General features: G+C 44.1%; 1 protein-coding gene across 2 annotated transcripts in view; it reads left to right on the top strand.

The window, feature by feature from the left end:
* GTF2H3 (general transcription factor IIH subunit 3) overlaps positions 1–22289 on the top strand; it is a 140620-nt gene that overhangs the window by 98461 nt on the left and 19870 nt on the right. Inside the window, exons 5-9 of one of the 2 annotated variants that reach the window (XM_086942905.1) lie at positions 6585–6650; positions 9772–9801; positions 18268–18296; positions 18619–18693; positions 22214–22267. In XM_086942905.1, the coding sequence (XP_086799031.1) occupies positions 6585–6650; positions 9772–9801; positions 18268–18296; positions 18619–18693; positions 22214–22267 (254 nt within the window). The remainder of the gene's footprint in view (positions 1–6584; positions 6651–9771; positions 9802–18267; positions 18297–18618; positions 18694–22213; positions 22268–22289) is intronic. The other variant, XM_086942906.1, reaches the window with a different exon arrangement.

Here is a 22289-nt window from a genome sequence, read left to right as displayed (position 1 = left end):
TGTGGAGATTGGCCTGAGCAGGCTGGAAAGACGCTCTGCTCAGACCAGTGAGTATGTGGGGTTTCTCCAGCCCGGCTGCATTGTGCTGCAGGTCTGGAGAAACCTAAGTGCACTTGTGTCTGGCCGGACTGAGGCGGCCGGCCAAACACATATGCGCTCTTAGGGAGTGCACATAGCAGTCCTCCTCCCCACTTCCATGCCTCGGCCCAAACCCCCTACAGCACTAGCTCAGAGCCGGCAAATGGAAAATAAAACGATGCTAGAACATCTTTATTTTTTATCTGCGGGCTATTAGCCAAGCAGTGGGGCGACGCTCCACCGCCATTGCGGAGCAGCCGCTGCTGGAGGTCTCTACTGAGGATCGTCCTGGCAGGAGTTATGTACCCAAACCAGTGTGAATAGAGGAATTCTTTGCAGATTGTATGGGTAATTGACTCTTTTAATGGGAGCTGGTGTCTATCCAGATGCAGGCAATGTTAATGATTCCAGGGTCACTAGGGTTGTCCGAAGTATACCTGTAAGGGAACAGCAAAATATTAACAGCACTAAGGCTCCCTCTGGCACACAGAAGCGCAAAGTGGTAAGTGTGGCAACTAATTCACAACAGTCTTATGGCCCATTGGGCACTTCATCCATCATCCAACCGCCCCCCAAGTTTTTTTGCAACAAAGAAAGGCAGGGGTGAATTGTGAGGGCACCCTCACCTAGGGAGATCATAGTATATAAGTAGCTGCGCAGGGGGGTCAAGGCTCCCACGGGTAAACCTTCCATCAGCCTTATGCCTGTATGTTGTAATATTAACTAGAGTACCAAAGTTGCATGTTGGTCAGAAAGAGCCCCATGATGTGTTATTTAAGAAAACACTACATTGGTTTGTTGAACATAGAGATTTTCCTTTGTCGCAGGCCTGTAACATTCTACTCACCCGGCCGGTAGCATGGTTAAGGCCAGGTAGAGTGTATCATGAAGGAGACTGCAATATTGTTAACTCCAGGTTCCCCTCTCTGGCCCGATTAGTGCTTTCTGTTTGGATAAGAAACAGTTCTGAATCGAATATACACATTAAGCCTCTTACCGTGGGGTATTTTCATAAGAAACCCACTTGTTACCATGCGGCTAACTATCAGCAGCTGCTTAGGCCTATTCCCCCCTTTGCACGTTCATGTCCTTCTCAGCCCAGAGGGAGTGAAATGTATTCAATCTCAACCCATAAACCATTTAAACCATTAGATGAAGTAGATTGAGTCCTCAAAAGCAACCTGTAGCCAATGTCCCCTAAATCACAGAAGCCAAAAGGGCAGGGTTCAAGTCCTTCCTCCTAGCCCAATTCTCACTAGTACCCACCCCCTATGGATACTGTAGAGCACCATACCTTAGATATACCAGTCCCTTATAATACTGCTCCTGGCCGCTAACCCTTGGGGCTGCCGGTGTGGTGTCCTTGCCTGACCGGGATTCACAATGTGTGTTAATCTCCTGGAATGCGGCAGGCTTGGGTTCCAAATGACCAAACCCAGAATGGTGTGCATTTATAAATCACTTTGACATTTGTCTTTTTCTTTAGACTTGAGCTATGTCGCCCTTATTAGGTCGAGCCTAGCGCAGCAAGCATGCGCTGCTCTGCTCGACTTTTAGTAAGGGCTTTCAGAAATCACTATATGTAAATCAAAGGAGAGAGTAAGGGAGATTACACAGGCTATGTGTAGTGGGAACTCCTGGTCCCCTGGAAACTAGTTTTAACAACAATGGAGGAGTGCCCCCTATATGCAAAATATACAGTGAAGGAATTTCCTCTGTATCTGGAGCTTAGGGCTCAGGTTAGCGATAAGTGCCCCAACCCTTGACCGGACAATAGTTGTCCTTTTGAGAAGACCCCTCACTCACCAACCTGGTTGGTGACATGCTTCATCATTGGGGTCCCACCCCATAGGCCGAGTGCCCATAGGGTGTGCTGCGACACCTGGTTACAGTGGAGCAGGTTTCTTGTTTTATTATATGTGAAAAAATTAACAGTGAAAAGTGTATTAAAAAGGGCCAAGACTACTCACAACAAGACTTTATTCTCAAGAAGTGTGATAAATCTAAAAATAGCGTAGTGTGCTATGTGAGTTACTTAAAATTAGGTCAATTTTAAGTAACTCACATAGCACACTACGCTATTTTTAGATTTATCACACTTCTTGAGACACCAAAGTCTTCCTAAATAGGCACTGTTGCCACATTATATTTTTAACTGGGACAAAGCACTCAAGAATAAAGTCTTGTTGTGAGTAGGCTTTTCCTGCGTGAGTGTGGAGCTGGGAATGTGTCATGATATGCTGTGGATTCATAAATCTCAGTGGCATCTGTAATTCCACAATATGCTTACTGGCCAAAGAAATAAACATGCGCCGCAATGAAAATATAAACTAGAATACACCGATAAAGACCATTTTAAGACGCACTTTCCATTTTTAGGTGTACTCTCCTTTGGATAACAGAGATTCCACTTGTTCGTTCGTTTATTCTTTCCCATTCAACAATCAGGAATTTGGTGCTGTTGTTAATAAGATACTTTTGTTTATATTTTTATTATTGTGGGTGGCTTGCAGAGTGCTACTTGGCTCTCAGCAGCATATAAGGGGAAACACGTCACTGTAGTCTTACAGCGCCTTTTATCACAATTATTATCCGTATGCTGTACACGCTATTAAAACAAGAATACACACACAGGAAGACTAGTATTTGAATTGTAAGCGTTTCCCACATCTGTGGGTCTTTGATGCTTATATAGACAGTTGGCCGGCTGCTTGCCTAATCTACAGCCCCCCTCTTCCCAATCATTTTGTGATGCATTGGCTAACTATTTTTACAACAAAGTCAATGACATTTATGCTGTCTTTGCCAACTGCGTAAAAATGCCACTAAACACTGCCCCTGAGATGGCAAATTCCTCCATGGCTGGCCCTTCTCTTTCTCAGTTCAAGGAGGTCTCTATCATTCAGGTCAGGGATATCTTGTCATCCATCAAATCAGGCTCTGCCCTTGATCCCTGCCCTTTTAAAGTATTGCTTCCAGTTTCGGAAGTGCTGCTCCCAGCCATCACTACCATCTGTAACACTTTGATTAAAACAGGAGTTTACCCCTCCGACCTAAAAAAGACACTACTAAAGCCGCTGCTGAAAAAACCAAACCTAGATAGGAACGAGCTAAAAAATTACCGACCTATTGCCAATCTGCCTATTTTGGCTAAAGTTGTCGAGAAGGCCCTAAATGTCCAACTGTCAGCCTTTATAGAAATCAACCATCTACTGGATGATTCCCAGTTTGGTTTTCGCCAACATCATGGGACGGAGACGGCCCTGATCAAGGCCACAGAGGACATCAGAACCATTCGCGATGCGGGTGGCACAGCAGTCTTGATACTGCTGGACCTGTCAGCGGCGTTCGACACGGTCGACCATGCCATTTTGATCGACCGTGTCGAAGACCTGGGGATTAGGCACAAGGCTAGGACTCTCCTGGCTTCCTTTCTTGCCGAAAGAACTCAGGTGGTCACCATAGGGCCTTTTCAGTCCACCACCCTGTCCCTGCCGTGCGGAGTACCCCAAGGCTCATCCCGGAGTCCGACACTATTTAATATATACGTGTCGGACCTTGCCAATACCATTCGAGCTCATGGGATGAGCCTTACATCCTACGCTGACGACACCCAGTTGGTCTTAGCCATCAGAAATGACGGCCAAAAAATCGCCGATAATTTCAATCTGGGCATGCGGGCCATAGGGAATTGGATGGCCTCCAATTGCCTTAAATTGAACTCGGATAAGTCCGAGGTGGTCATCTTTGGAAACTTAACCCCAGAATGGTCCTCCCGCTGGTGGCCACAGTCCATGGGTCCTCCCCCCACTCCCGTCAGCAAAGTGAGGAACCTAGGTGTCATGTTTGACGACCGTCTCACTTTTCTCCCTCACGCAAATCAGATTGCCTCCTCCGCTTTCTATAAGCTACGAATCATTAAAAAAATCCTCCCTTTCCTTCCTGCCTCAGCTGGTAAAACCCTGATCACTTCCTTGGTTTTGTCCACCTTGGACTACTGCAATGCCCTATTCTTGAACTCTCAAGAAAAAGTCCTCAATAAGCTGCAAACCATTCAAAATGCTGCTGCCAGACTGCTGGGTGATATCCCCAAATTTCAATCAGTCTCAGGAACCATCAGAGAATTTCACTGGCTTTCCATCAGGAACAGAACTAAGTTTAAGGCCCTGTGCATGGTCTATAAGGCGTTGCACAACCAGGGACCGGCCTTTCTCACTCAACAACTTGTTCCCTACCGGCCCACCAGGTCCCTGCAGTCCTCTGATCGCTTCCAGCTGGAAGTACCCCGTACCAAACTGGTTTCATGGGGTGACAGAAGATTCCTCGTTTCAGCACCTAAGCTCTGGAACACTTTGCCACTGTCCTTAAAGAGCAGCCCCTCCCTATGGTCCTTTCGAAAACACCTTAAAACGTGGCTATTTGACCAATAATCACATCCTCCTGTAGGGCTGAATTTAGCAGATACTTAGCGCCGAGATGCCCAAGGGCCTTCGTTGCGCTTTATAAGTGTTTAAATAAATAAATAAATAAATTATTTGCATATTTTTGGGGCTAGAATGACCTGTTCTCTATCTTCACCACACATGCACACATATAAACAATGTATACTCGAGTATGTTTGACCGGCAAAGCTAATTAAACTAGGTATAGACGTATAGAAATAAGTATACATCTCTTTACTGAAACCAACACACTTATTTATTGAGAAATATGTGTGTGCCGGTATTGCACCTAGTTCTATTAAGGCGCCAAAACTCTAGACTAGGTTGAGTATGAAATCCGACTTCTTTCATCACAGCTTATTATCCGGAAGGCCTCCTCGACAATTAATCACTCAGAACCGAATCTGTCTGCATGTCTTTGCCTTGCTGTTTGCGCGCCTAGAGGTATTTTATGTTCAGTGTGAGGGATACTCATTATGTAAAACTAATAAAATTAATAAAACCAACATGGGTCTCTCTTGACATCAGTGAAGTACGGGGAAACTGGTGCGGTTTCTACATGGAATTTGCTCCGCAAGAGAATATGTGTCAGCCTGGTGTAAATTTACAAGTTTGTGCTGCCATCCAGAAATTTTGTTGACTGCATAGACCATCAAGGGATTGATTAATGTGACTGCCACTCCTTGCTAACAGTCTAGGCTTGTAATTCAAATAAACTCAATTGTTATATTACATTGTTTATTTTAGTTTAGTATGGCATAAAAAGAGGCATGTTTTACACAAACGAAAATGTATGCAGAATATTCTACTACGTTTTAAAGTGCAGTTTGTTTACAAAAATAATGACTATGTTATGTGAAGTGATTTTATAAAGCGCTCGCTTGCCCCAAAGGGCCTAAATACTTATAAGGTCCCAAAAGCGAGACCTATTGGCTATGCCAATGCTTGTTAGCATTACAGCGGTCCTCGAAAGCCCTATAAAAGCCCAGTTCATGTACCAGCTTATGTCTTCCAGTCACCAGTTAATGACTCAAACTGCATTCTGATTACACCCGCCTCCCCCTTGTTGTTGGCTTCTGAATGCCCTGTGCAGGTTGCATTCTCAGGTGTCGTGGCAAACATGTTGAACTCCAGGCTCTGTCTGCGTAGATGAAGGAGTGTTGGGTTATGCTCTGCTCAAAACAAAAGGTCAAGGGTACTAGGGCTTGGGACAGAAGAATAACTCTTAGCTGGTGTCTTTATGTAACCTCTGCTCCTTCACAAAAAACGGATTTTCTCCTTTTGCAAAAGAAAGCAAAGTAGTCCCATACTACTATGACGTAGACATTAAGGCAAGATATCCAACGGTGGTGAAGGAAGGCCGGGCCCATGCAATATTTTCAATATAATGACTTACGATAACAACTAGGTGAGTTTCATTGTATGTAAATGTTTCGTAAGTGAATATCCTGAAAATGTATTTGAAAATGTTATTCAGGAAACAGAAATTCCACGACCAATGCATCTCGCTGGTAAGTTCTCTGAGCAGACTGTTAAAGTTCATTGCTCAGCAGTTATCATCAGATTGATACTGCAGTTATCATGTGTTGAAGCTTGTGCTAATCAACTGCTAATAAGCTGTTTTCTAAAGGCTCGGTTTCCATCCATACAAAACATAATAGTGCTTTCTTTTTGCCCTTTTTTGACCTACCTACGATTGAGAGTAGCTTTCACAAGAATTGTTGTTAAGTTTGGTAAATTGAAAACCTTCCTCTTTTTCAAAAATTCATTCCAAAATATGTGTAAGGTCAACTTCTGTAGAAGTACAAAAATAGCACTTTCGTTCTTCATTACACCATTGAAGGAAAGCTACATGTGGTCATGGCTGTGTGGTTGTTTACTATATATACAGAACTGGGCTGCATCTTTTGGTGTTTTTACATAGATCCAGGGCTGGTTAATATGTGATGAAAATGTTAACTCTTGCTTGCATGAATATTTTTATACTTTGCACAGTATAAAGTATTGAAACAAATCAAAATTTGCAAACTTGGTAGGCTATGTGAGTTACTTGCAATGTTTCAGCAGGTCAGATGAAAGCGCATCACACCGAAACCTTGCTGGCCGGATCACTGGCGAAAGCTCTCTGCTGTATCCTTTTAAAGACGAATGAAAGAGGTCGATGAGTGAGTGGATGAATGATCTTCATGTAGCCTTGAAGTACCCAGACTCCTGAGCGCTGTTGTGATTATCCAATCGTCTTTGTGCCAATTGCAAATGATAGAGATCTGTTTGAGGCTGATGAACATCAATATATACTGTTGTGGGCACTGCGTAGACATTGTACAAATGCACATTATACATTTGTTTTCATCATCAATGTTTCACCTTCAAAAAAAAGACTGGTGGTTGTGTTGGCTCTATAACAATGTTATATCAGAATTGGGGGAGTTCATTCATTCATATAGGACATCATGTTCTTGTGTATACTTTAGGAAGGGCTTCTTTCCTACCAACAATCAAGTATGGTTAGAGACCAATTACAGAAAAGTTACAAAGTGTATTTCTCTACAGAAAAAAAGACCTTCAGTGTGATCTTTGCTATGTTCAGACTCTGCTCCACCCAGCCTGTGAACCTATTTCAAATCACACAAACCATACTGCCTCTTGCAGTCGCACACAGGCTTTCTTGTCTTTTCCTTTGTAGACACATGGATTCTGCATCCTCTTCTGTGGTAGACGCTGAATAAAGCACATTGACTTTGCTATCTCTCACAAACAAGGAACATATTGTCACTGCTGGCCCATCCCAGCAGTGTACAGCTGAGGTCTACAGCCTGTTCCCTGACACACCACACAGAATGCTTTGCAGCATCCATTTACTTTGCTAGCTATCTCCTAGCAGTAACCTGCACACGTGTGGTGCACTCTTTCGTGCTCTCACTAGGCAAGGACGTGCCATGCCATGGTTGGCACGCTATCAACTCCGTATTACTAATTTCACAATCCACTCATTGGTGTCTGTAGCATTGTTTTATTTTTCTTCTTGGCAGTCTTTCTAAAGCCATGTAGCTAACCTCTGAACAGCTGGCACAACCAGTGTCAATAATGTATTTGACCTTTTCTGGTGAGGTAGTGTCAAAGTGCTAGAATTGTACTAAAACCTCAGTTTCACTGTGTGCCCAGAACTTTCACCGTTGACACTGCAATCCCAACTCCAGCGGGAATGCTGATTGCTCTCGCTCTGGGGTTACAAGCAAATCCTCTACCTTCTTCAGGAAGTGTCTTTATCAAATACTTATCAAGAAAAATGATGGTCCATTCTCCTATCCGGAGAAAGGATGAGGTCAAGAATCTCCAGTTCCTGAGACCTTGCCTCTAAGTCCCCACTTCTGAGTAAATGAGTTCTGGGTCAGTAACGTTGCCAGGATGCCATGGGCCCTGGTGCAAGCAATGAAAATGGCTTCTTTGACCGCTGTTGAGGTAGTAAAATACAGAAATTATCAAGGTTCAGTGTGCCCCAGAGTGCAAGATGCCACAGCTGCAAAGACTGAAATCTAGAGGGGATATTTAATGGCAATCCGCATATAGCACAATCCCACTTTTCCGGTCGGCTGGCTCTGAGCTTGAAGGCGTGTCTTTTATACATCAAGTTGAACAAAGAGGACCAGACAGCACATGTAGCCACAAGAACAATTATCCTAACTTTCACTGTGAGGCAGGAAGAAGGACATTTCGCTTGTGTGCACTCCTGTACCATCTGCGCATGCTAAATGACATGTGCTGGGGAAGAAGGAGTAGAGATATGGCATCATGGGATGCAGTTCATTATGCAGTAACTGTTCTTTTTGGGGCTTTCGGAGAGATTGAGGAGTGAAGATGGATACTTGCACATCTTCACAAAAGAGAGGCTCTTCTTCCAATGGCAGTCTTTGCAGACACACATTCCTGAGATCATGGGAGAAACATGAATGAGCTGTGCCTTGTTTCTGCATGAGACAGAAATTAAAGTTGGAGGATATTTTACTTCAGCATGTACATTACAGAAATGAAAGAATTGAAACATGATGATTCGCATAGACATAATACAATGCTGTATAAAATATGATATCAATATGAAAGCCTACAGATAGGATGTGGGCCTGGGAAAACAGGCAACCCAGCCCAACCATGAAAACCTCATCAGGCCTGCCAGAGATCCTAGTAGAGTTGTTTTAGTCGGGCCATCCTTTTGTTTAAAGAAGTGGTCCCTTTATAGTACTTCATTATATACTAACCTGTGGTATAAAATGTCAAGCAATTACTGCAATGATTAATAGAGCATAAGCAAAGGTGAATAACAAAAAAAACTTAAAGAAAATTCCTAGAATTCTAAAAATAATCTAACTGAATCCTGCACTGTTATCTGTAGTTCTGAGGAAACGTACCCAGTTCCTGCATACCTCAGCTGTCTGGGATGTGCACAGCCCTTGCTTTTTCCGCAGCTCATGTTCTTTCACATGTCTTGCATTTGTCCTTCAGAGCGTCTACTCTGCATGGGTCTCTTCTCTCTCTCTCTATCCCTCCTAGGTACAGGAGGCAAAAGTCATGGAGTTATAAGCCTGAGACACAAGGCTTTGCAGGCCCTTGTGTTTTTTACATGTTGCCAAACACTCCACATATTGAGCTTCGCCTCTTCTATGACATACATTGGTTTTCGCCCTTTCTTCCATGACCCTGTCCTGACAGGAGAGTATATCCATACATTTTTAACGTGATCGAAATTATAGTTTCTGTCTGAGACAGGCTCCTTGATGGACTGGAGCTGCTAACCCCTCCCCCCCTCCAGCGCCTTGAGACCCTTACGGGTGATTAGTTGTGCTTAACAAATGCCTGATTGATTGATTGAGACTGTTGGCTGTTAAGAAGTGGTTGATGTCTCAAGGTGTGCTGATCCAACATTGCATTAGTAATACATTTGCATGCATAAATTTTGAGTGCTGTTTATTTTGGTGTATTTCAAGGTGGTGAGGTAGGAGAGAGCAGTACTGTTGGCCATCAAAATTCTAGCACGATTATTATGGCAGACACACCTAGCAGGACAGTCCAGTTTGTGAAATACTACATAAGAGTAATTCTGTACCATAAACAGAATGTCCTTTTTCATGACCACATCCAGTGGTGTTTTCAGAAGGCTGCGCCCATGTACAAAATTGCTTGGTCTGAATATGGCTGTGAGAATGCTTCAAAGGATTTTGAATTATTTCAAATAAATCCTGAACAAAAGATGCAGATATTCACAGGATGAACAAGGAGTTAAAAGGTAACTTCAGTGTTGCGCTACTAGGTCAATATGAACAATGCACACCTTCCATATTACTTTTTCCTGATTGTGTAAAGTTAAACAGAAGGATTCCATTTTTAGGTCGAAGCCTACTAGACAGTGCGGCTGTCTGGTTTGCTAACAACATCTTGGGGACAGTCTGAAATCTTCCCTGAGAATGCATTTTGCTCATTGCTTACCATTTGCTTTGTGTTTTTTGTAACTCACATTTGTGTACTTTCTATTTGCTGACTTTATTTGTGTCAGGCTCTCCAGCTTGAGTTCGTCCCTTCCGTGGAGATTAGCCTATTTAATGTATTCTTCCATGAGTCGTCACTTTCTGTAGAAAGCCATTTGAATCTTGTTCTTTCTTATCTTGTCACATGTGCTGTGCATTCAAAGCCAGACGTTAAATTTCAGGCTTGTTCTTCCGTGGAAGCTCGGTATTTACTTTTCTTTCTCTAGCAAACACAACAAGATGATTGATGGATTGCTGAAACCTTTTAACCACTCACAGATCTGTGTTTAATCCATTGTTCTTTTGCTCACTATGCCACCCCAGTTTGGACCCAGCCATATGCAAATCAGTCTTGAAACTGTTCCTCATGGAATCCATGACTCACAACTCCAGGCCACTATAAAACGGCTAGAATCTCAGGTACAAACCCTAACCCAGCAAACCACGACTTCGGTGGCCAAATTGGAGGACCAAGAAGGGACAGAAAGGAGAAACAATGTCAGAGTGGTGGGGTTTCTGGACGGGGCGAAGGCCCTAGTGTAGACATATTCGTGGAACACCTAATACAAAACGCACTGAAACCCAAGAGACTATCCAATCTTTTCTCCATTGAGAGGGCCCACAGGGCGCCGATCACTCCGCCCAGACCTGGGGCTACGCCGAGACGATTATTGCGAAAATTCTTAATTATCGAGATCGCAATGTTATATTACAAACAGCCAGAGTGAAAGGCGACATACAATACCAGAATGTACAAATTTGCTTCTTTTCTGACTTCACCCTGCTTATACAAAGGTAAAGAAGGAGCTTTGAATCAGTGAAAAAAAGAACTTTGCGACTGCAACCTTAAATACATGATGCTGTTCCCTGCAAAACTCAGGATAATGGCAGAAGGCAAATCCTGGCACTTCACCTCCCCGGATGAGGTGTGGAATGGCGGAATGGGCACAAGCTCCAGACGAGAGGCCCCACAGCGTACCAAGGGGAACAGAGCTCAGTTTAACAGGGAGCAGCCCAATGAACTGGCAAAAATGGAACTGGCAACAGATAACCAGGAAATAGTTTAAAGAGCCAGATGGTCCAGCTGAACAGGACTTTAGAGTAGTGGATGGTAATAATTTTGGGAAAGTTTTACGTAAACGAATGTAGTGGGGGGAACAATTGTCAGTGAAACATGTCTCAGAAGCTTCTTCACCAAAATGATGACTAAATAGGGTTAGATAAGAGTGCGAGGCAAACCGTCTCCTGGGCATAGCCGAGCACCCCCCATCAGTGGTTGAAAGAGTTAATTAAGGGGTGACATGCACTCTGTAAGTAGACCAGTTGGGGTATATTTTGCCTATGTAGCAGGAAGGGAGGGAGAGTTCTAAGCTGGGGGTACTGTTTTGTTATTATAAAGTTTTCGTTCACCAGTTAGACGCTCGGGGTGGATTATGGAACACAAATGTCATCCAAGCACTAAAGAATCAAATACGGGTAGGAGCATGGGGGGCAGGGGAGGGAGAGGAGGTGGGTGATGAACCAAAGACATAATGGGGAACTCTGAGGACGCCCAAATATCGGTAAAGATATGGTCATGGAATGTCAATGGCCTCAACACAGGAATATAATGGGCCACAGTGTTACAATGCCTTAGGCTGCAAACCCCTGATAGCGTCCTGTTACAAGAGACCACCTAATGGGTAACCTATGCAAGCTTTGAATATAAATGGATACACCCTACTATCACACTCTGGATACATGTCAGGGTCCAGGGGTACCAGCTTATTAGGCAAAAAATCCCTTCCCTTCATTCAGAACGGATTCTGGACCGACCCGTTAGGGAGGTGTACAGCAGTAAGTGGGTTGTGGGAGGATAGGTGACTGAATCTGTGCTCCTGCTATGCCTCCCCGGGGCTGCAAGCTGCTGCACTAGACACGGTGGGCCCCCTATTGTTGGAACTATTGGAAGGATGGTGGGTAATTGGGGGTGACATGAATGATATTGTGTTGCTCGACTTGGATGTCCTGGGTGGATCGGCAGTAGACAGACAAACAAGACTGTTGAGGGAATTCCTTCATACCATGGGCCTTGGGGACATATGGAGACTCCAACACCCTTAGTGCTACGTCATCTAAAAGTCTATCCAGACTAGACTATATACTAACTCACAAATCAATGAGAGAGAGAGAGGACTAGATAGGCTAGACCGTATCCCCTGGATTATGTATATATATCAATAAGGAATAGCTAGTTAAAGAGGATTTAGGAGACTCGGGTAGGTACGTCAATAAATAAGGAAAAACTCTGTTTTCCTTATAAAGCCCTCACCCACTGACCTAGTCGGTGGCATGCTTCATCATCGGGCCCACCACAGTGGCACCGAATGTGCCCCGGCTGTGCTTCAACGCCAGGTGACTGCGGAGCTGGTATGTTGCTGAGTGTGCAGTGAAAAGGGTGAGAAAGGTGAAGTTTTAAAAGCTATTCAGTAGGTCCCAGCACCCGAGGGTTACTTATCTTTAATGAACTGGGCCTCTGTTAGCGTATAAAAAGGCAAGAAGACGTAGATTGGAGTACTAGTTATGACCTCCAACGTCTAGTGTGGTCTACATGTTTCAGCCAGTGCCTTGTAGATTTTAAGCTGGCTTTCCTCAGGACCATTTGGATATGTGAAAAGGTGCAAATTAAATAATAATAAACTTAAATTTTAAGTGATTGTGTGGTCTTTTGGCTATGTGTAGCGCACACTAAGGCGCTATAACTGTTAGAGGGGGATTCCCTCAAGCTTGATCTGTTTTATCTTGTAAAAAGCTTCAAGGGTCGCCTGGCAGAGAAAGAGACCGAGTATTTCGGTCTGGTTCCTCCTTGGACCTATTCGTTCCTGCAGTGCGATAGCTGAGGCATTTGCCTCATACTACGAGTCCCTCTACTGCGCCTCAGATCGAAAGTCGGGGGAGGAATGCACAGAGTTCCCCCGAGACATTCAACTGCCAAAGCAAAGAAGACTGTGCAATGCTGGAGGAGGACTTCTCAGTGGAGGAAATTAAAAAGGCGACCCCGCTTCTTGCAGTTAGGAAAATCGGTGGGACCTACTGGCCAACCTGTAGAACTATTTAAATTCATACTCCACCACACAGGGGAGCACCTCCATAACATGTTTATTGAAGCAAAGGAGGGAGGGGCACTCCCCCCATGATCAAAGAACGGCAGTGATCATAGTAACACCTAAAGAAGGCAAGCCGCCGACCAATTGTGGATCATATCGACCCATATCTCTATAAAACTATGAGGCCAAAGTACTGGCCAAGGCCCTCACAATTCTGCTCTGTAAAGTCATAACCTCCTCATTCATCCAGACCAGGCAGGATTTATGCCCCAAAGGAGCACAAGGCTTAACCTGCAACAGCTGTTTGGGGTCCTGCGTATAACATAACGAATAACGAACCAATTGGCCAGGTTATCGTTAGATGCCAGAATGGCCTTTGACAGTGTGAAATGGGAGTATCTATTTGCAGTCTTGGGCTACTTCAGTCTCGGACCTAAATTTGTGAGCTGGGTGAGACTCCTGTATCACAAACCATTAGCAAAGGTGGGAGTCAATTCGGCAATGTCTCAAAGCCCCTGAAGGGGATACGCCAAGGCTGCACGCTATCCTCTGTTTGCCCTGGCTCTACATGGGTACGGCAAGACCCCTTGATCTGGGGCCTCACTATCGGGGAAGAATGCAACTCCCTTTATGCGGATGACGAACTGTTATATGTCAAAAGGCCCAGGCAATCAGTGGACAGAATATTGCAGACCTTCCGGATCTAAGGAGATTATTCTGGATACTGCATCAACTGGGACAAGTCGTTGCTGTTTCCATTGGTTGGGGGCGCACCAGCTCTCACCTACAAGTGTAAAGTACCTGTAGAAATGTCCTACTTTTAATACCTAGGGATACACCTAACTAGGGACCCAGGTGTGTTTTATCAGAAAAATGCAGAGACTCAACAAAATTCTCCATAGAGCGCCAGCTCTCTTCCTCTCACACTAATGGGCCGTGTGGGGCTAGTTAAGATGATGATGCTCCCACTGTTGCTATATACAATCCAGAAAACACCCTTTGAGATCCCTAACTTATTTTTTCAGAAATACACTTTTTGAATTTTGAAGAGACTGTCAGAATTTTACAGTTTGCAACGTGTTTTTAAAGTGTTCCTAAATTAAAATGGTGCATGACACCTAAATTCCTTCCTTTAACGTTAGTTAAGCTGCAAATACATGTGTGCCCCTCCATTTAACATATTTCTCAACATTAGTCCTGAGTTGAGAAACAGCAGCCCAGTGCTGCTGTTGACCAGGGGGCCACATGTAAAGGTTAGGAGGGCCACATACGGCCCCTGGACCATACTGTGAGTATCCCTGATCTACGACATGCCATTCCATTCTCCGACAGGCCAGTTCACTCTGCAACACTGCTCTCCACGGCACTCCACTTTATTCCATTCCACTCCACTCTTCGATACGTCACTCCACTCTATGACACGTCCCTTCACCCTATAACACACCACTTCACTGTATAACACACCACTTCCCTCTACAACACACCAGTCCACTCCACTCTACTCTACGACATGGCATCCACTATACACCACTGCACCCCACTTTATGCCACTGTACGCCACTCCACTCTATGCCACTTCACTCTATGCCACTCAAACGTCACTCCACTCTATACCACTCCCCTTTATGCCAGTATACGACACGCCCCTCCTTGCTGCTCCTCTCCAGTCTACGTCACTTCCCTCTATGCCACACCAGTTTCCGACACAACTCTCTACTCCACTTTACGACACAACACTCTACTTCACTCTACAACATTCCGCTCTACTATACTCTACTCTGACACTTTACTCCATCCATGCTATGCCACTCCACTCTGCAACACTTTACTCGACTCTACAACCCTCCACCCTGTGTTCCTCCACTCTACGACAGTCTTCTCCACTATATGGCATTCCATGCCCATCCACTCTACAACACTCTACTCCACTCTATGCCACTCTGCAGCACGCTACGACACTCTACGCATCTCTCCTCACCTCTCTACTCCATGACTCTTTACTCCACGACTCTCTACTCCACTTTGTGCCACTTCACTCTACGCTGCTCTGTGCCATTCCACTCTACAACACTCTACTCCACTTAGTGCCACTCCACTCTATGACACTCCACTCTACAGCACTCGACTCTATGCCACTCCTCTCTGACCGTTTACTCCACCCTGCACAACTCCCTCTATGCCACTCCACACCACTGTACTCCACTCTATTCCACTCCACTATTCTCCACTCTTCTCTACACCATTCAACTCTACAACACTATGTGCCACTCCACGACATTCTGTGTCACTTCACCATTCTATGACACTCTGCAACACTTTACAACACTGTACAGCACTCCACTGTACAACACTCTACTCAGCGACACTCTATGCCACTTTTTTCTACGACAGTCTACTGAAATCTACCCCACCCCACTCTGACACGCCATTCCATTCTACGCCACTCCATTCTATGACGCGCCACTCCACTTTACACCACTCCAATCTTAAGATACTCTACGACACGCCACTCCATCCTACTCTGCAACAGGCCACTCCACTCTACTCCACTCTATGCCACTCCACTCTGACACGCCCCTCCACGACATTCACCTTCAATCTACATGTCCCTCCACTTTACACCACTCCAGTCCACTCCACTCTGTCCCTCCACTCTGTTACTCTTTGACAATCTATGCCACTCTACTCTACAACACTGTATGCCACTCCACTCTGCGACAGTATACTCTACTCTACAATACTCCATTCCACTCAACTCCCTCTATGCCATTGCACATCAATTTTCTCCACTCCACTTTACTAAACGACACTACTCCACTCTATGGCACTCTAGTGTACTCTATGCCACTCGGCTCTCTGACTCGCCACTCCACTCTCTGACTCGCCACTCCACTCTCTGACTCGCCACTCTATGCCACTCCGCTCTCTGACTCACCACTCCACTCTCTGACTCGCCACTCCACTCTCTGACTCGCCCTCCACTCTCTGACTCGCCATTCCACTCTACGACTCGCCATTCCACTCTACGACTCGCCATTCCACTCTACGACTCGCCATTCCACTCTACGACTCACCCCTCCACTCTACGACTCACCACTCCACTCTACGACTCACCACTCCATTCTCCGACACGCCACTACCTTCTCCGACGCGCCACTCCCTTCTCCGACGCGCCACTCCCTTCTCTGACGCGCCACTCCCTTCTCTGACGCGCCACTCCCTTCTCTGACGTGCCACTCCCTTCTCCGACGCGCCACTCCCTTCTCCGACGCACCACTCCCTTCTCCGACGCGCCACTCCCTTGTATGACGCGCCACTCCCTTGTATGACGCGCCACTCCCTTGTATGACGCGCCACTCCCTTCTATGACGCGCGACTCCCTTCTATGACGCGCGACTCCCTTGTATGACGCGCCACTCCCTTGTATGATGCGCCACTCCTTTCGATGACAACCCACTCCTTTTTCCGACACGCCACTCCCTTCTCCGACACGCCACTCCCTTCTCCGACACGCCACTCCCTTCTCCGACGCTCCACTCCCTTCTCCGACACGCCACTCCCTTCTATGACACGTTACTCCTTTCTGCGACACGCCACTCCACTACTCATCAATGCACTCTATGCCCTTCCACTCTTTAAATACTCTGACTCACTACTCTTTACCACTGCACTCTACTCCACTTTTCTTTCCTTCGCTCTATACCACTCCACTGTATGCCACTCTACGCAACTCTAGGCCACTCTACTCTGACACTCTACTCCACTCCAATCCACCCTATGCCACTCCACTCTACGATACTCCACCTTATGCCACTCCACTCTACAACAGTTTACGCCACTCTACAGCACTCCACTTCCCTGCATACAACTTCCTCTATGCCACTTTACTGCATTCTGCGTCACGCCACTCTACTTCACTCTCCGCCATTCCACTCCACGACATGTTGCACAGTTCCACGACACTCCGTGCCACTCCTTTATGACACTCTCCGCCGCTCCACTCTACAAGACTCTATGCCTGCATTCTATGCCTCTACACTCTCCTTCACTCTCCTCCACTCCACTCCACTCCAAGCCCTTCCACTCTTAAGACACTCTAAGACACACCACTCCACTCTACAACACTCTGGCACTCCACGCCACTCCATGCCTCTCTACGACGCGCCCCTCCACTCTGTCATCCCACGCCACCCCACTCTGTACCACTCCTCTCTAAGACAATCTACTGCATTCAACACCACTTTACTCTACAACACCCTACTCTGCCTCTACCCCACTTTACTCCACTCTACAACACTGTACACGACACTCTAATTCACTCTAAGCCCGTTCACTCTACTCCACTGTACTCCCTCCATGACACTCTACACCACTCCATGACACTCCACTCTATGCCACTCCATCCTACTCTGCACCACTCTTCTCTTTGACACTAACATTTAGCCACGATGAACATCACCAACGCTGGTGTACAACATGGCTAAAACATATTGGCAAATCCACTCGTTTTTGCATAGGCTGACCTGTTGGCTTTGCCAATGCCTGCTTTGAATTAAATTATGGAAACTGCACTAACTGTATTCAACTAGCAGTGCAGGTATGATTGCAATAGCGTAAACAGTTCTTGCTAATAAACTTTATTTTTTTATTTATAAAGTGCGTCCAAGGTATTTTCATGGAAATAGTTAACCATGCCCTTTTTGCCCAACCTGCTACTGCAGGGGAGTTAGGTTTTGTTTTTAAGTCCTGGTTGAAAGGGGATGAGCAGATGAGTTCTTCCTTTAGGATTCGAGGGTGTTTCCACCTTCTTCCAAGGCAGTACTGCACATCAGTCAATATTGTGATAAACCAATGATAAAATGCTAGAGCTTAAGGGTGGGATGCATTGAAGAAAAGTTATTTTTAATTGTCTCTGTGTGATGGGTGACATTTCTGTAAATAGTTTTGTAGTTTTACACAGAATCTTATGAACTCGGAGTCTATTAAAGGTTCACTCACTTGAATTTTCAAAGATAATTGTGGTGTGGGACCAAAGATTGTTTGTGGTTCTGCTTCATTGTAGCTTGTGTATGTGCTGTTAGTTGTACCAAATATTCCTGTTTGCTAAACGCTAAACATTTGTTTTCACTTTTTAACACTCAGCTGGCCAGGATATGAATTCCCGCATTTTGGTAAGTTTTTGCTTATGAGCTCTTTAGTTTGAAAAAAGGGTTGTTGTATTATAAAATAATATTTTTTCATTTTTTTGTATTTTGGAGTGCCATTCTTATCATGATATATGATTTACTTTACAAATATTGTAAAAGAGACAGTATGTCGGAGTGATACAAATAACGTTATTGGATACATATGTGAAATGCAGTTGCCATCAACAGTTGAAGACCGTCTTCTATACATTCGGTCCTGCATGTTTTCCCCCCTCCATCCTCTCTTTTCCATAATATATATATGTCCCAAACACTGGTAACTGATGCTCGCACTGCTTCCTTGTAGGTCGTTAAAGCCGCAGAAGACAGTGCCTTACAGTACATGAACTTTATGAACGTGATCTTTGCAGCACAGAAACAGGTACGGTTAAACAAGGTTATTTGTTTCCTCTATTTTTAATGATGGGAATGATGTATGCATATATACAGGTGGTCAGCCAATATTTATCTAAAAAAATGTATTATCACGTAACCCAATAGATCGATCATGTTACCAATAGAATATCTCCACAAACTTTCTTTCATTGTATTAGTCACCTTTTGTTTGTACACAAGGTTGGGGATGTTGGTGGGCATTTGAGGGGGAGGGGTTGTGGTGGATGGTGTACGAGAGACGGTTAGAAGTGGTATAGAGAAAAGAAAATGTGATATTTTGCTTGTGTTTCAGTTATTAACCTAGGTTATTATGGGTAGATGATGCCCTGCACAGCCAAGCCATGTTCTACTTCGCTTTGCATATCAGAACTTATAACATTTATGAACTCCCCTGCACAATGACTTATCTTTCCTGCAGGGTTTTGTTACAAAAATGAACATCTACCTTCCCTCTCTCAGGAACCTATCCAAATCTGGGGAAAGTTGTTGGTGGATAGTTTCAGGTCCAAATCCGTCAATAATTTGGGAAGATTGTTGTGGTTGTAACCAAGTGAAATAGATCTCTACAGAAATCCTACAAAAGAGACACCCTGGACGAAAGCTAACTCCCTTTTCAATGTTATCTTTCCTTTGACTTTATCAGTTGTGGTATCATTGTGTCCTTACTCAACATCTGGTCCTTGGGTCCTTTGGTGAGAAGTTTGAAAGCACTGCTCATCTTGGGAGTTTCTGTCTCAGTCAACACCCACCAGTATTATGATCAGGAACAATTGGTTTGCTTCACAGAATCCTCAATTTCTATGATGTGCCAAGAGCTCTTAAGCATTAATTGCTTGAGATTTGTTTTTGTTTAATTAAGGTAAAGTCAATTTGAACAATAAGGGTCACACCAGAGACCATTATTTAGTCCCAGGTTGTTCCTACTTGGATTCACTATATCTACTTTTCTAGGGCACCCTGCATTTCCTTCTCTGTTTTTTCTTCAGACATGGTCTCCATTATCAACATTTCCTCCATAGCAGTAACCTTCTATCAGTTCTCCAAAGTGTATTTTAGAAAGCCTTGAGTTCATATGTTGATAAGGACTCAACCTGAAGCTGTCATGTATTTTGAGTACTTCGCGTTTCCGATCTTCTCTGGTTTCACTACTTGAATGGGAATCTTTGAAATAGAAAAATGTCCCTTGTTGCCTAGTCTGATTCCTTGCACAGCTTCACCAAAATAATTGTAAGCAAATAGAATACATGTTCACTGCATCGTAGGGACTGCTGCTTGGGATCAGGAACCTAGTTAATTTCCAAAACTCAGATCCACAATAACTTTGAGTATGGGTAGATTCACCCAACCCCAGGCACTTGGGTTTGCTTCTTTAGCTCTCCACACTGCCCTCAGACTTTTCTTTTGCATCATAGCAGGCAATTGCTTTAGATGGTAGACTGTTACAGCATTTATGCTGGCTGCCCCAAACCCTCTGTACTCCATTATATTATGAAAGCGTGTCTTGCCCCTATATTTAGCCCGCACAAATGCATTTTCAGCCTACAACTCGCATTCATGGAGCACCATCTTGCTTCCCTCATTCAAGACATAAAGATGGGGATGTTCACCTCGTATGGCTATGGGATACGCAGAGCTCCACATGCTTTGCCTCATTTTATCTCTTTTCTTCTTAACAAAAATGTTTCTCTGTGTGCCTTCTCATCTTAATATGCTTTTCTGTATCTACTGGTAGCAACCAGAAAAGCTTCATTCATTGAGAAGGGATGCTGAAAAGCAATTAATGCTTTTAAAATATCTAGTTTAGTAGTTTTATGAGCAGCATTTTGGTAGTATAAAAGTGATCAATTGGTTACCTTGAGGATTTCTGAAAGAGATGACATTGTTTTAGGCTGCAAACTTCATAGCTTCCCTTTACCTTTTTCTTTTTATGTATTAATGTAGAAATATGTTTTAGGCCCAACAATAATGTTGTATTTGAGATCGACAGTGATCATGTGAGAGAATTGTTACTATGGAAGAATACGAAACTCTGCCATGATTGCTCAGTTATTCCTCAATCCTCTTACCAGATTTCATTCAAGACAAGACTCAGAACCATCAAGGAAAGTTTTCGGGCGGTGTTCCTCTACCAGAATATTGAGTTTGGAATACTGTCCCACAGAGTATTGTGGGTAAAATATCATTATGTAGTAATTTTCTCAATGTTGTGGTAGTATATATTTTGGCAGGACCATACTTTTAAGCTCAATATTCTGAAATACAGTTGTTTCAGGCTTAAGGTTTTAATGTGGATTTCCTCTTTTTGGCAAAATAGAGATTCACTCTTGGAGAGAAAGCATATGTTTTCTGTGAGGCAAGGGCAACTATACCCTTACCTTATAAGTTAGTATAAACAGAGAACCAGGAGGCATCTCAAAAGCAATTTCTTAAAACGAAATCCCACAAAATCAGAAATTCTCCCCATCTTTAACACAATTAACAAGTGAACTCACTTTAGCTGCCCTCTTTAGGCGTCCTATGTCCTCAACAAGCTATCTCGGTCTGCGATCTAGAAATTATACTTGACCCCAAACTAAATATGGATCATCAAATAACCAAAGCTACACAAATCTGTTAGTTCAGATTAGTCTGCTTAGAAGAATCATGACTTTTTTACCTTTCTCAGATTAAGGAACGTTGGCCAATGCCTTTATACGATTGATTAAACTACAGTAATTCGGTATACATTGACCTTCCCAAAAATTCCACTGATAGATTACAAAAAAATATGTATATTCCCCGATAATTGTAATCCTCGATGTAAAAAGAAATATTGATTTGGTGTCTTTTCATCGACAACAACTGCTCTGGCTCTCAATACAATCATATTGCCTAAAGCTCATACTGTATTATGGCAGCGCCCCTGATTTCTGAAGGATAAATTTAAAGACATTCTTCCCCTAGAACACTCTGGGGTGGTGACAAAGCCTTATTTGTGACCTTGTCCACAAAACTGGTCAGATGGGCCGGGCTTGCCTTCAGGGTACCGAAAGCCTTACATTGCAGTAACCTCCCTTTGCCATTTGCAGCGTGAAGCATCCACTAACCTTTAAGAAAGCCATCAAGCGTGAAGTCATTAATTGACTGATCTCCTTACCGTCTTTGCTAGATTCCAGCGGAAAGAAACTCCCCTGAAGTGACAGTGCGATGCCAAAAAATTCCCAAAAATGAAATAAAACCCTGAAGTAAAGTTTCAGGCAGAGTCTACCAGAATATTGAGCTCTTGATATTGTTCTGCTAAAGTATTGAGGACAAAACATCATTATATTCTTCTCTTCTCAATATTGTGGTTGTCCATATTTAGGCTTCTGTGCTTCTTCGTTGATGCATACTTACGACATTATTTCTGTTTAACTAGCCCAGTGGAATTGAACATTTAATGCATATGAATACTGGTCTTTGCAAATGCTGTCTCTCCTCGTTGTTGCAATTTTAATGATATTCCTCTTCTGTCTGTTCTATTTCAGAATGTTTTGATTGACGCCTGCGTATTAGACACAGATTCGGGGCTCCTTCAGCAGGTGCATGTTTGCTTTTGGAACT

The sequence above is a fragment of the Lissotriton vulgaris genome, chromosome 11 (genome assembly GCF_964263255.1).
Source record: "Lissotriton vulgaris chromosome 11, aLisVul1.2, whole genome shotgun sequence".
NCBI classification, from domain to species: Eukaryota; Metazoa; Chordata; class Amphibia; order Caudata; family Salamandridae; genus Lissotriton; species Lissotriton vulgaris.
Note: the sequence above shows the minus strand (reverse complement) of the source record. Positions and strands in the feature narration are given on the sequence as shown.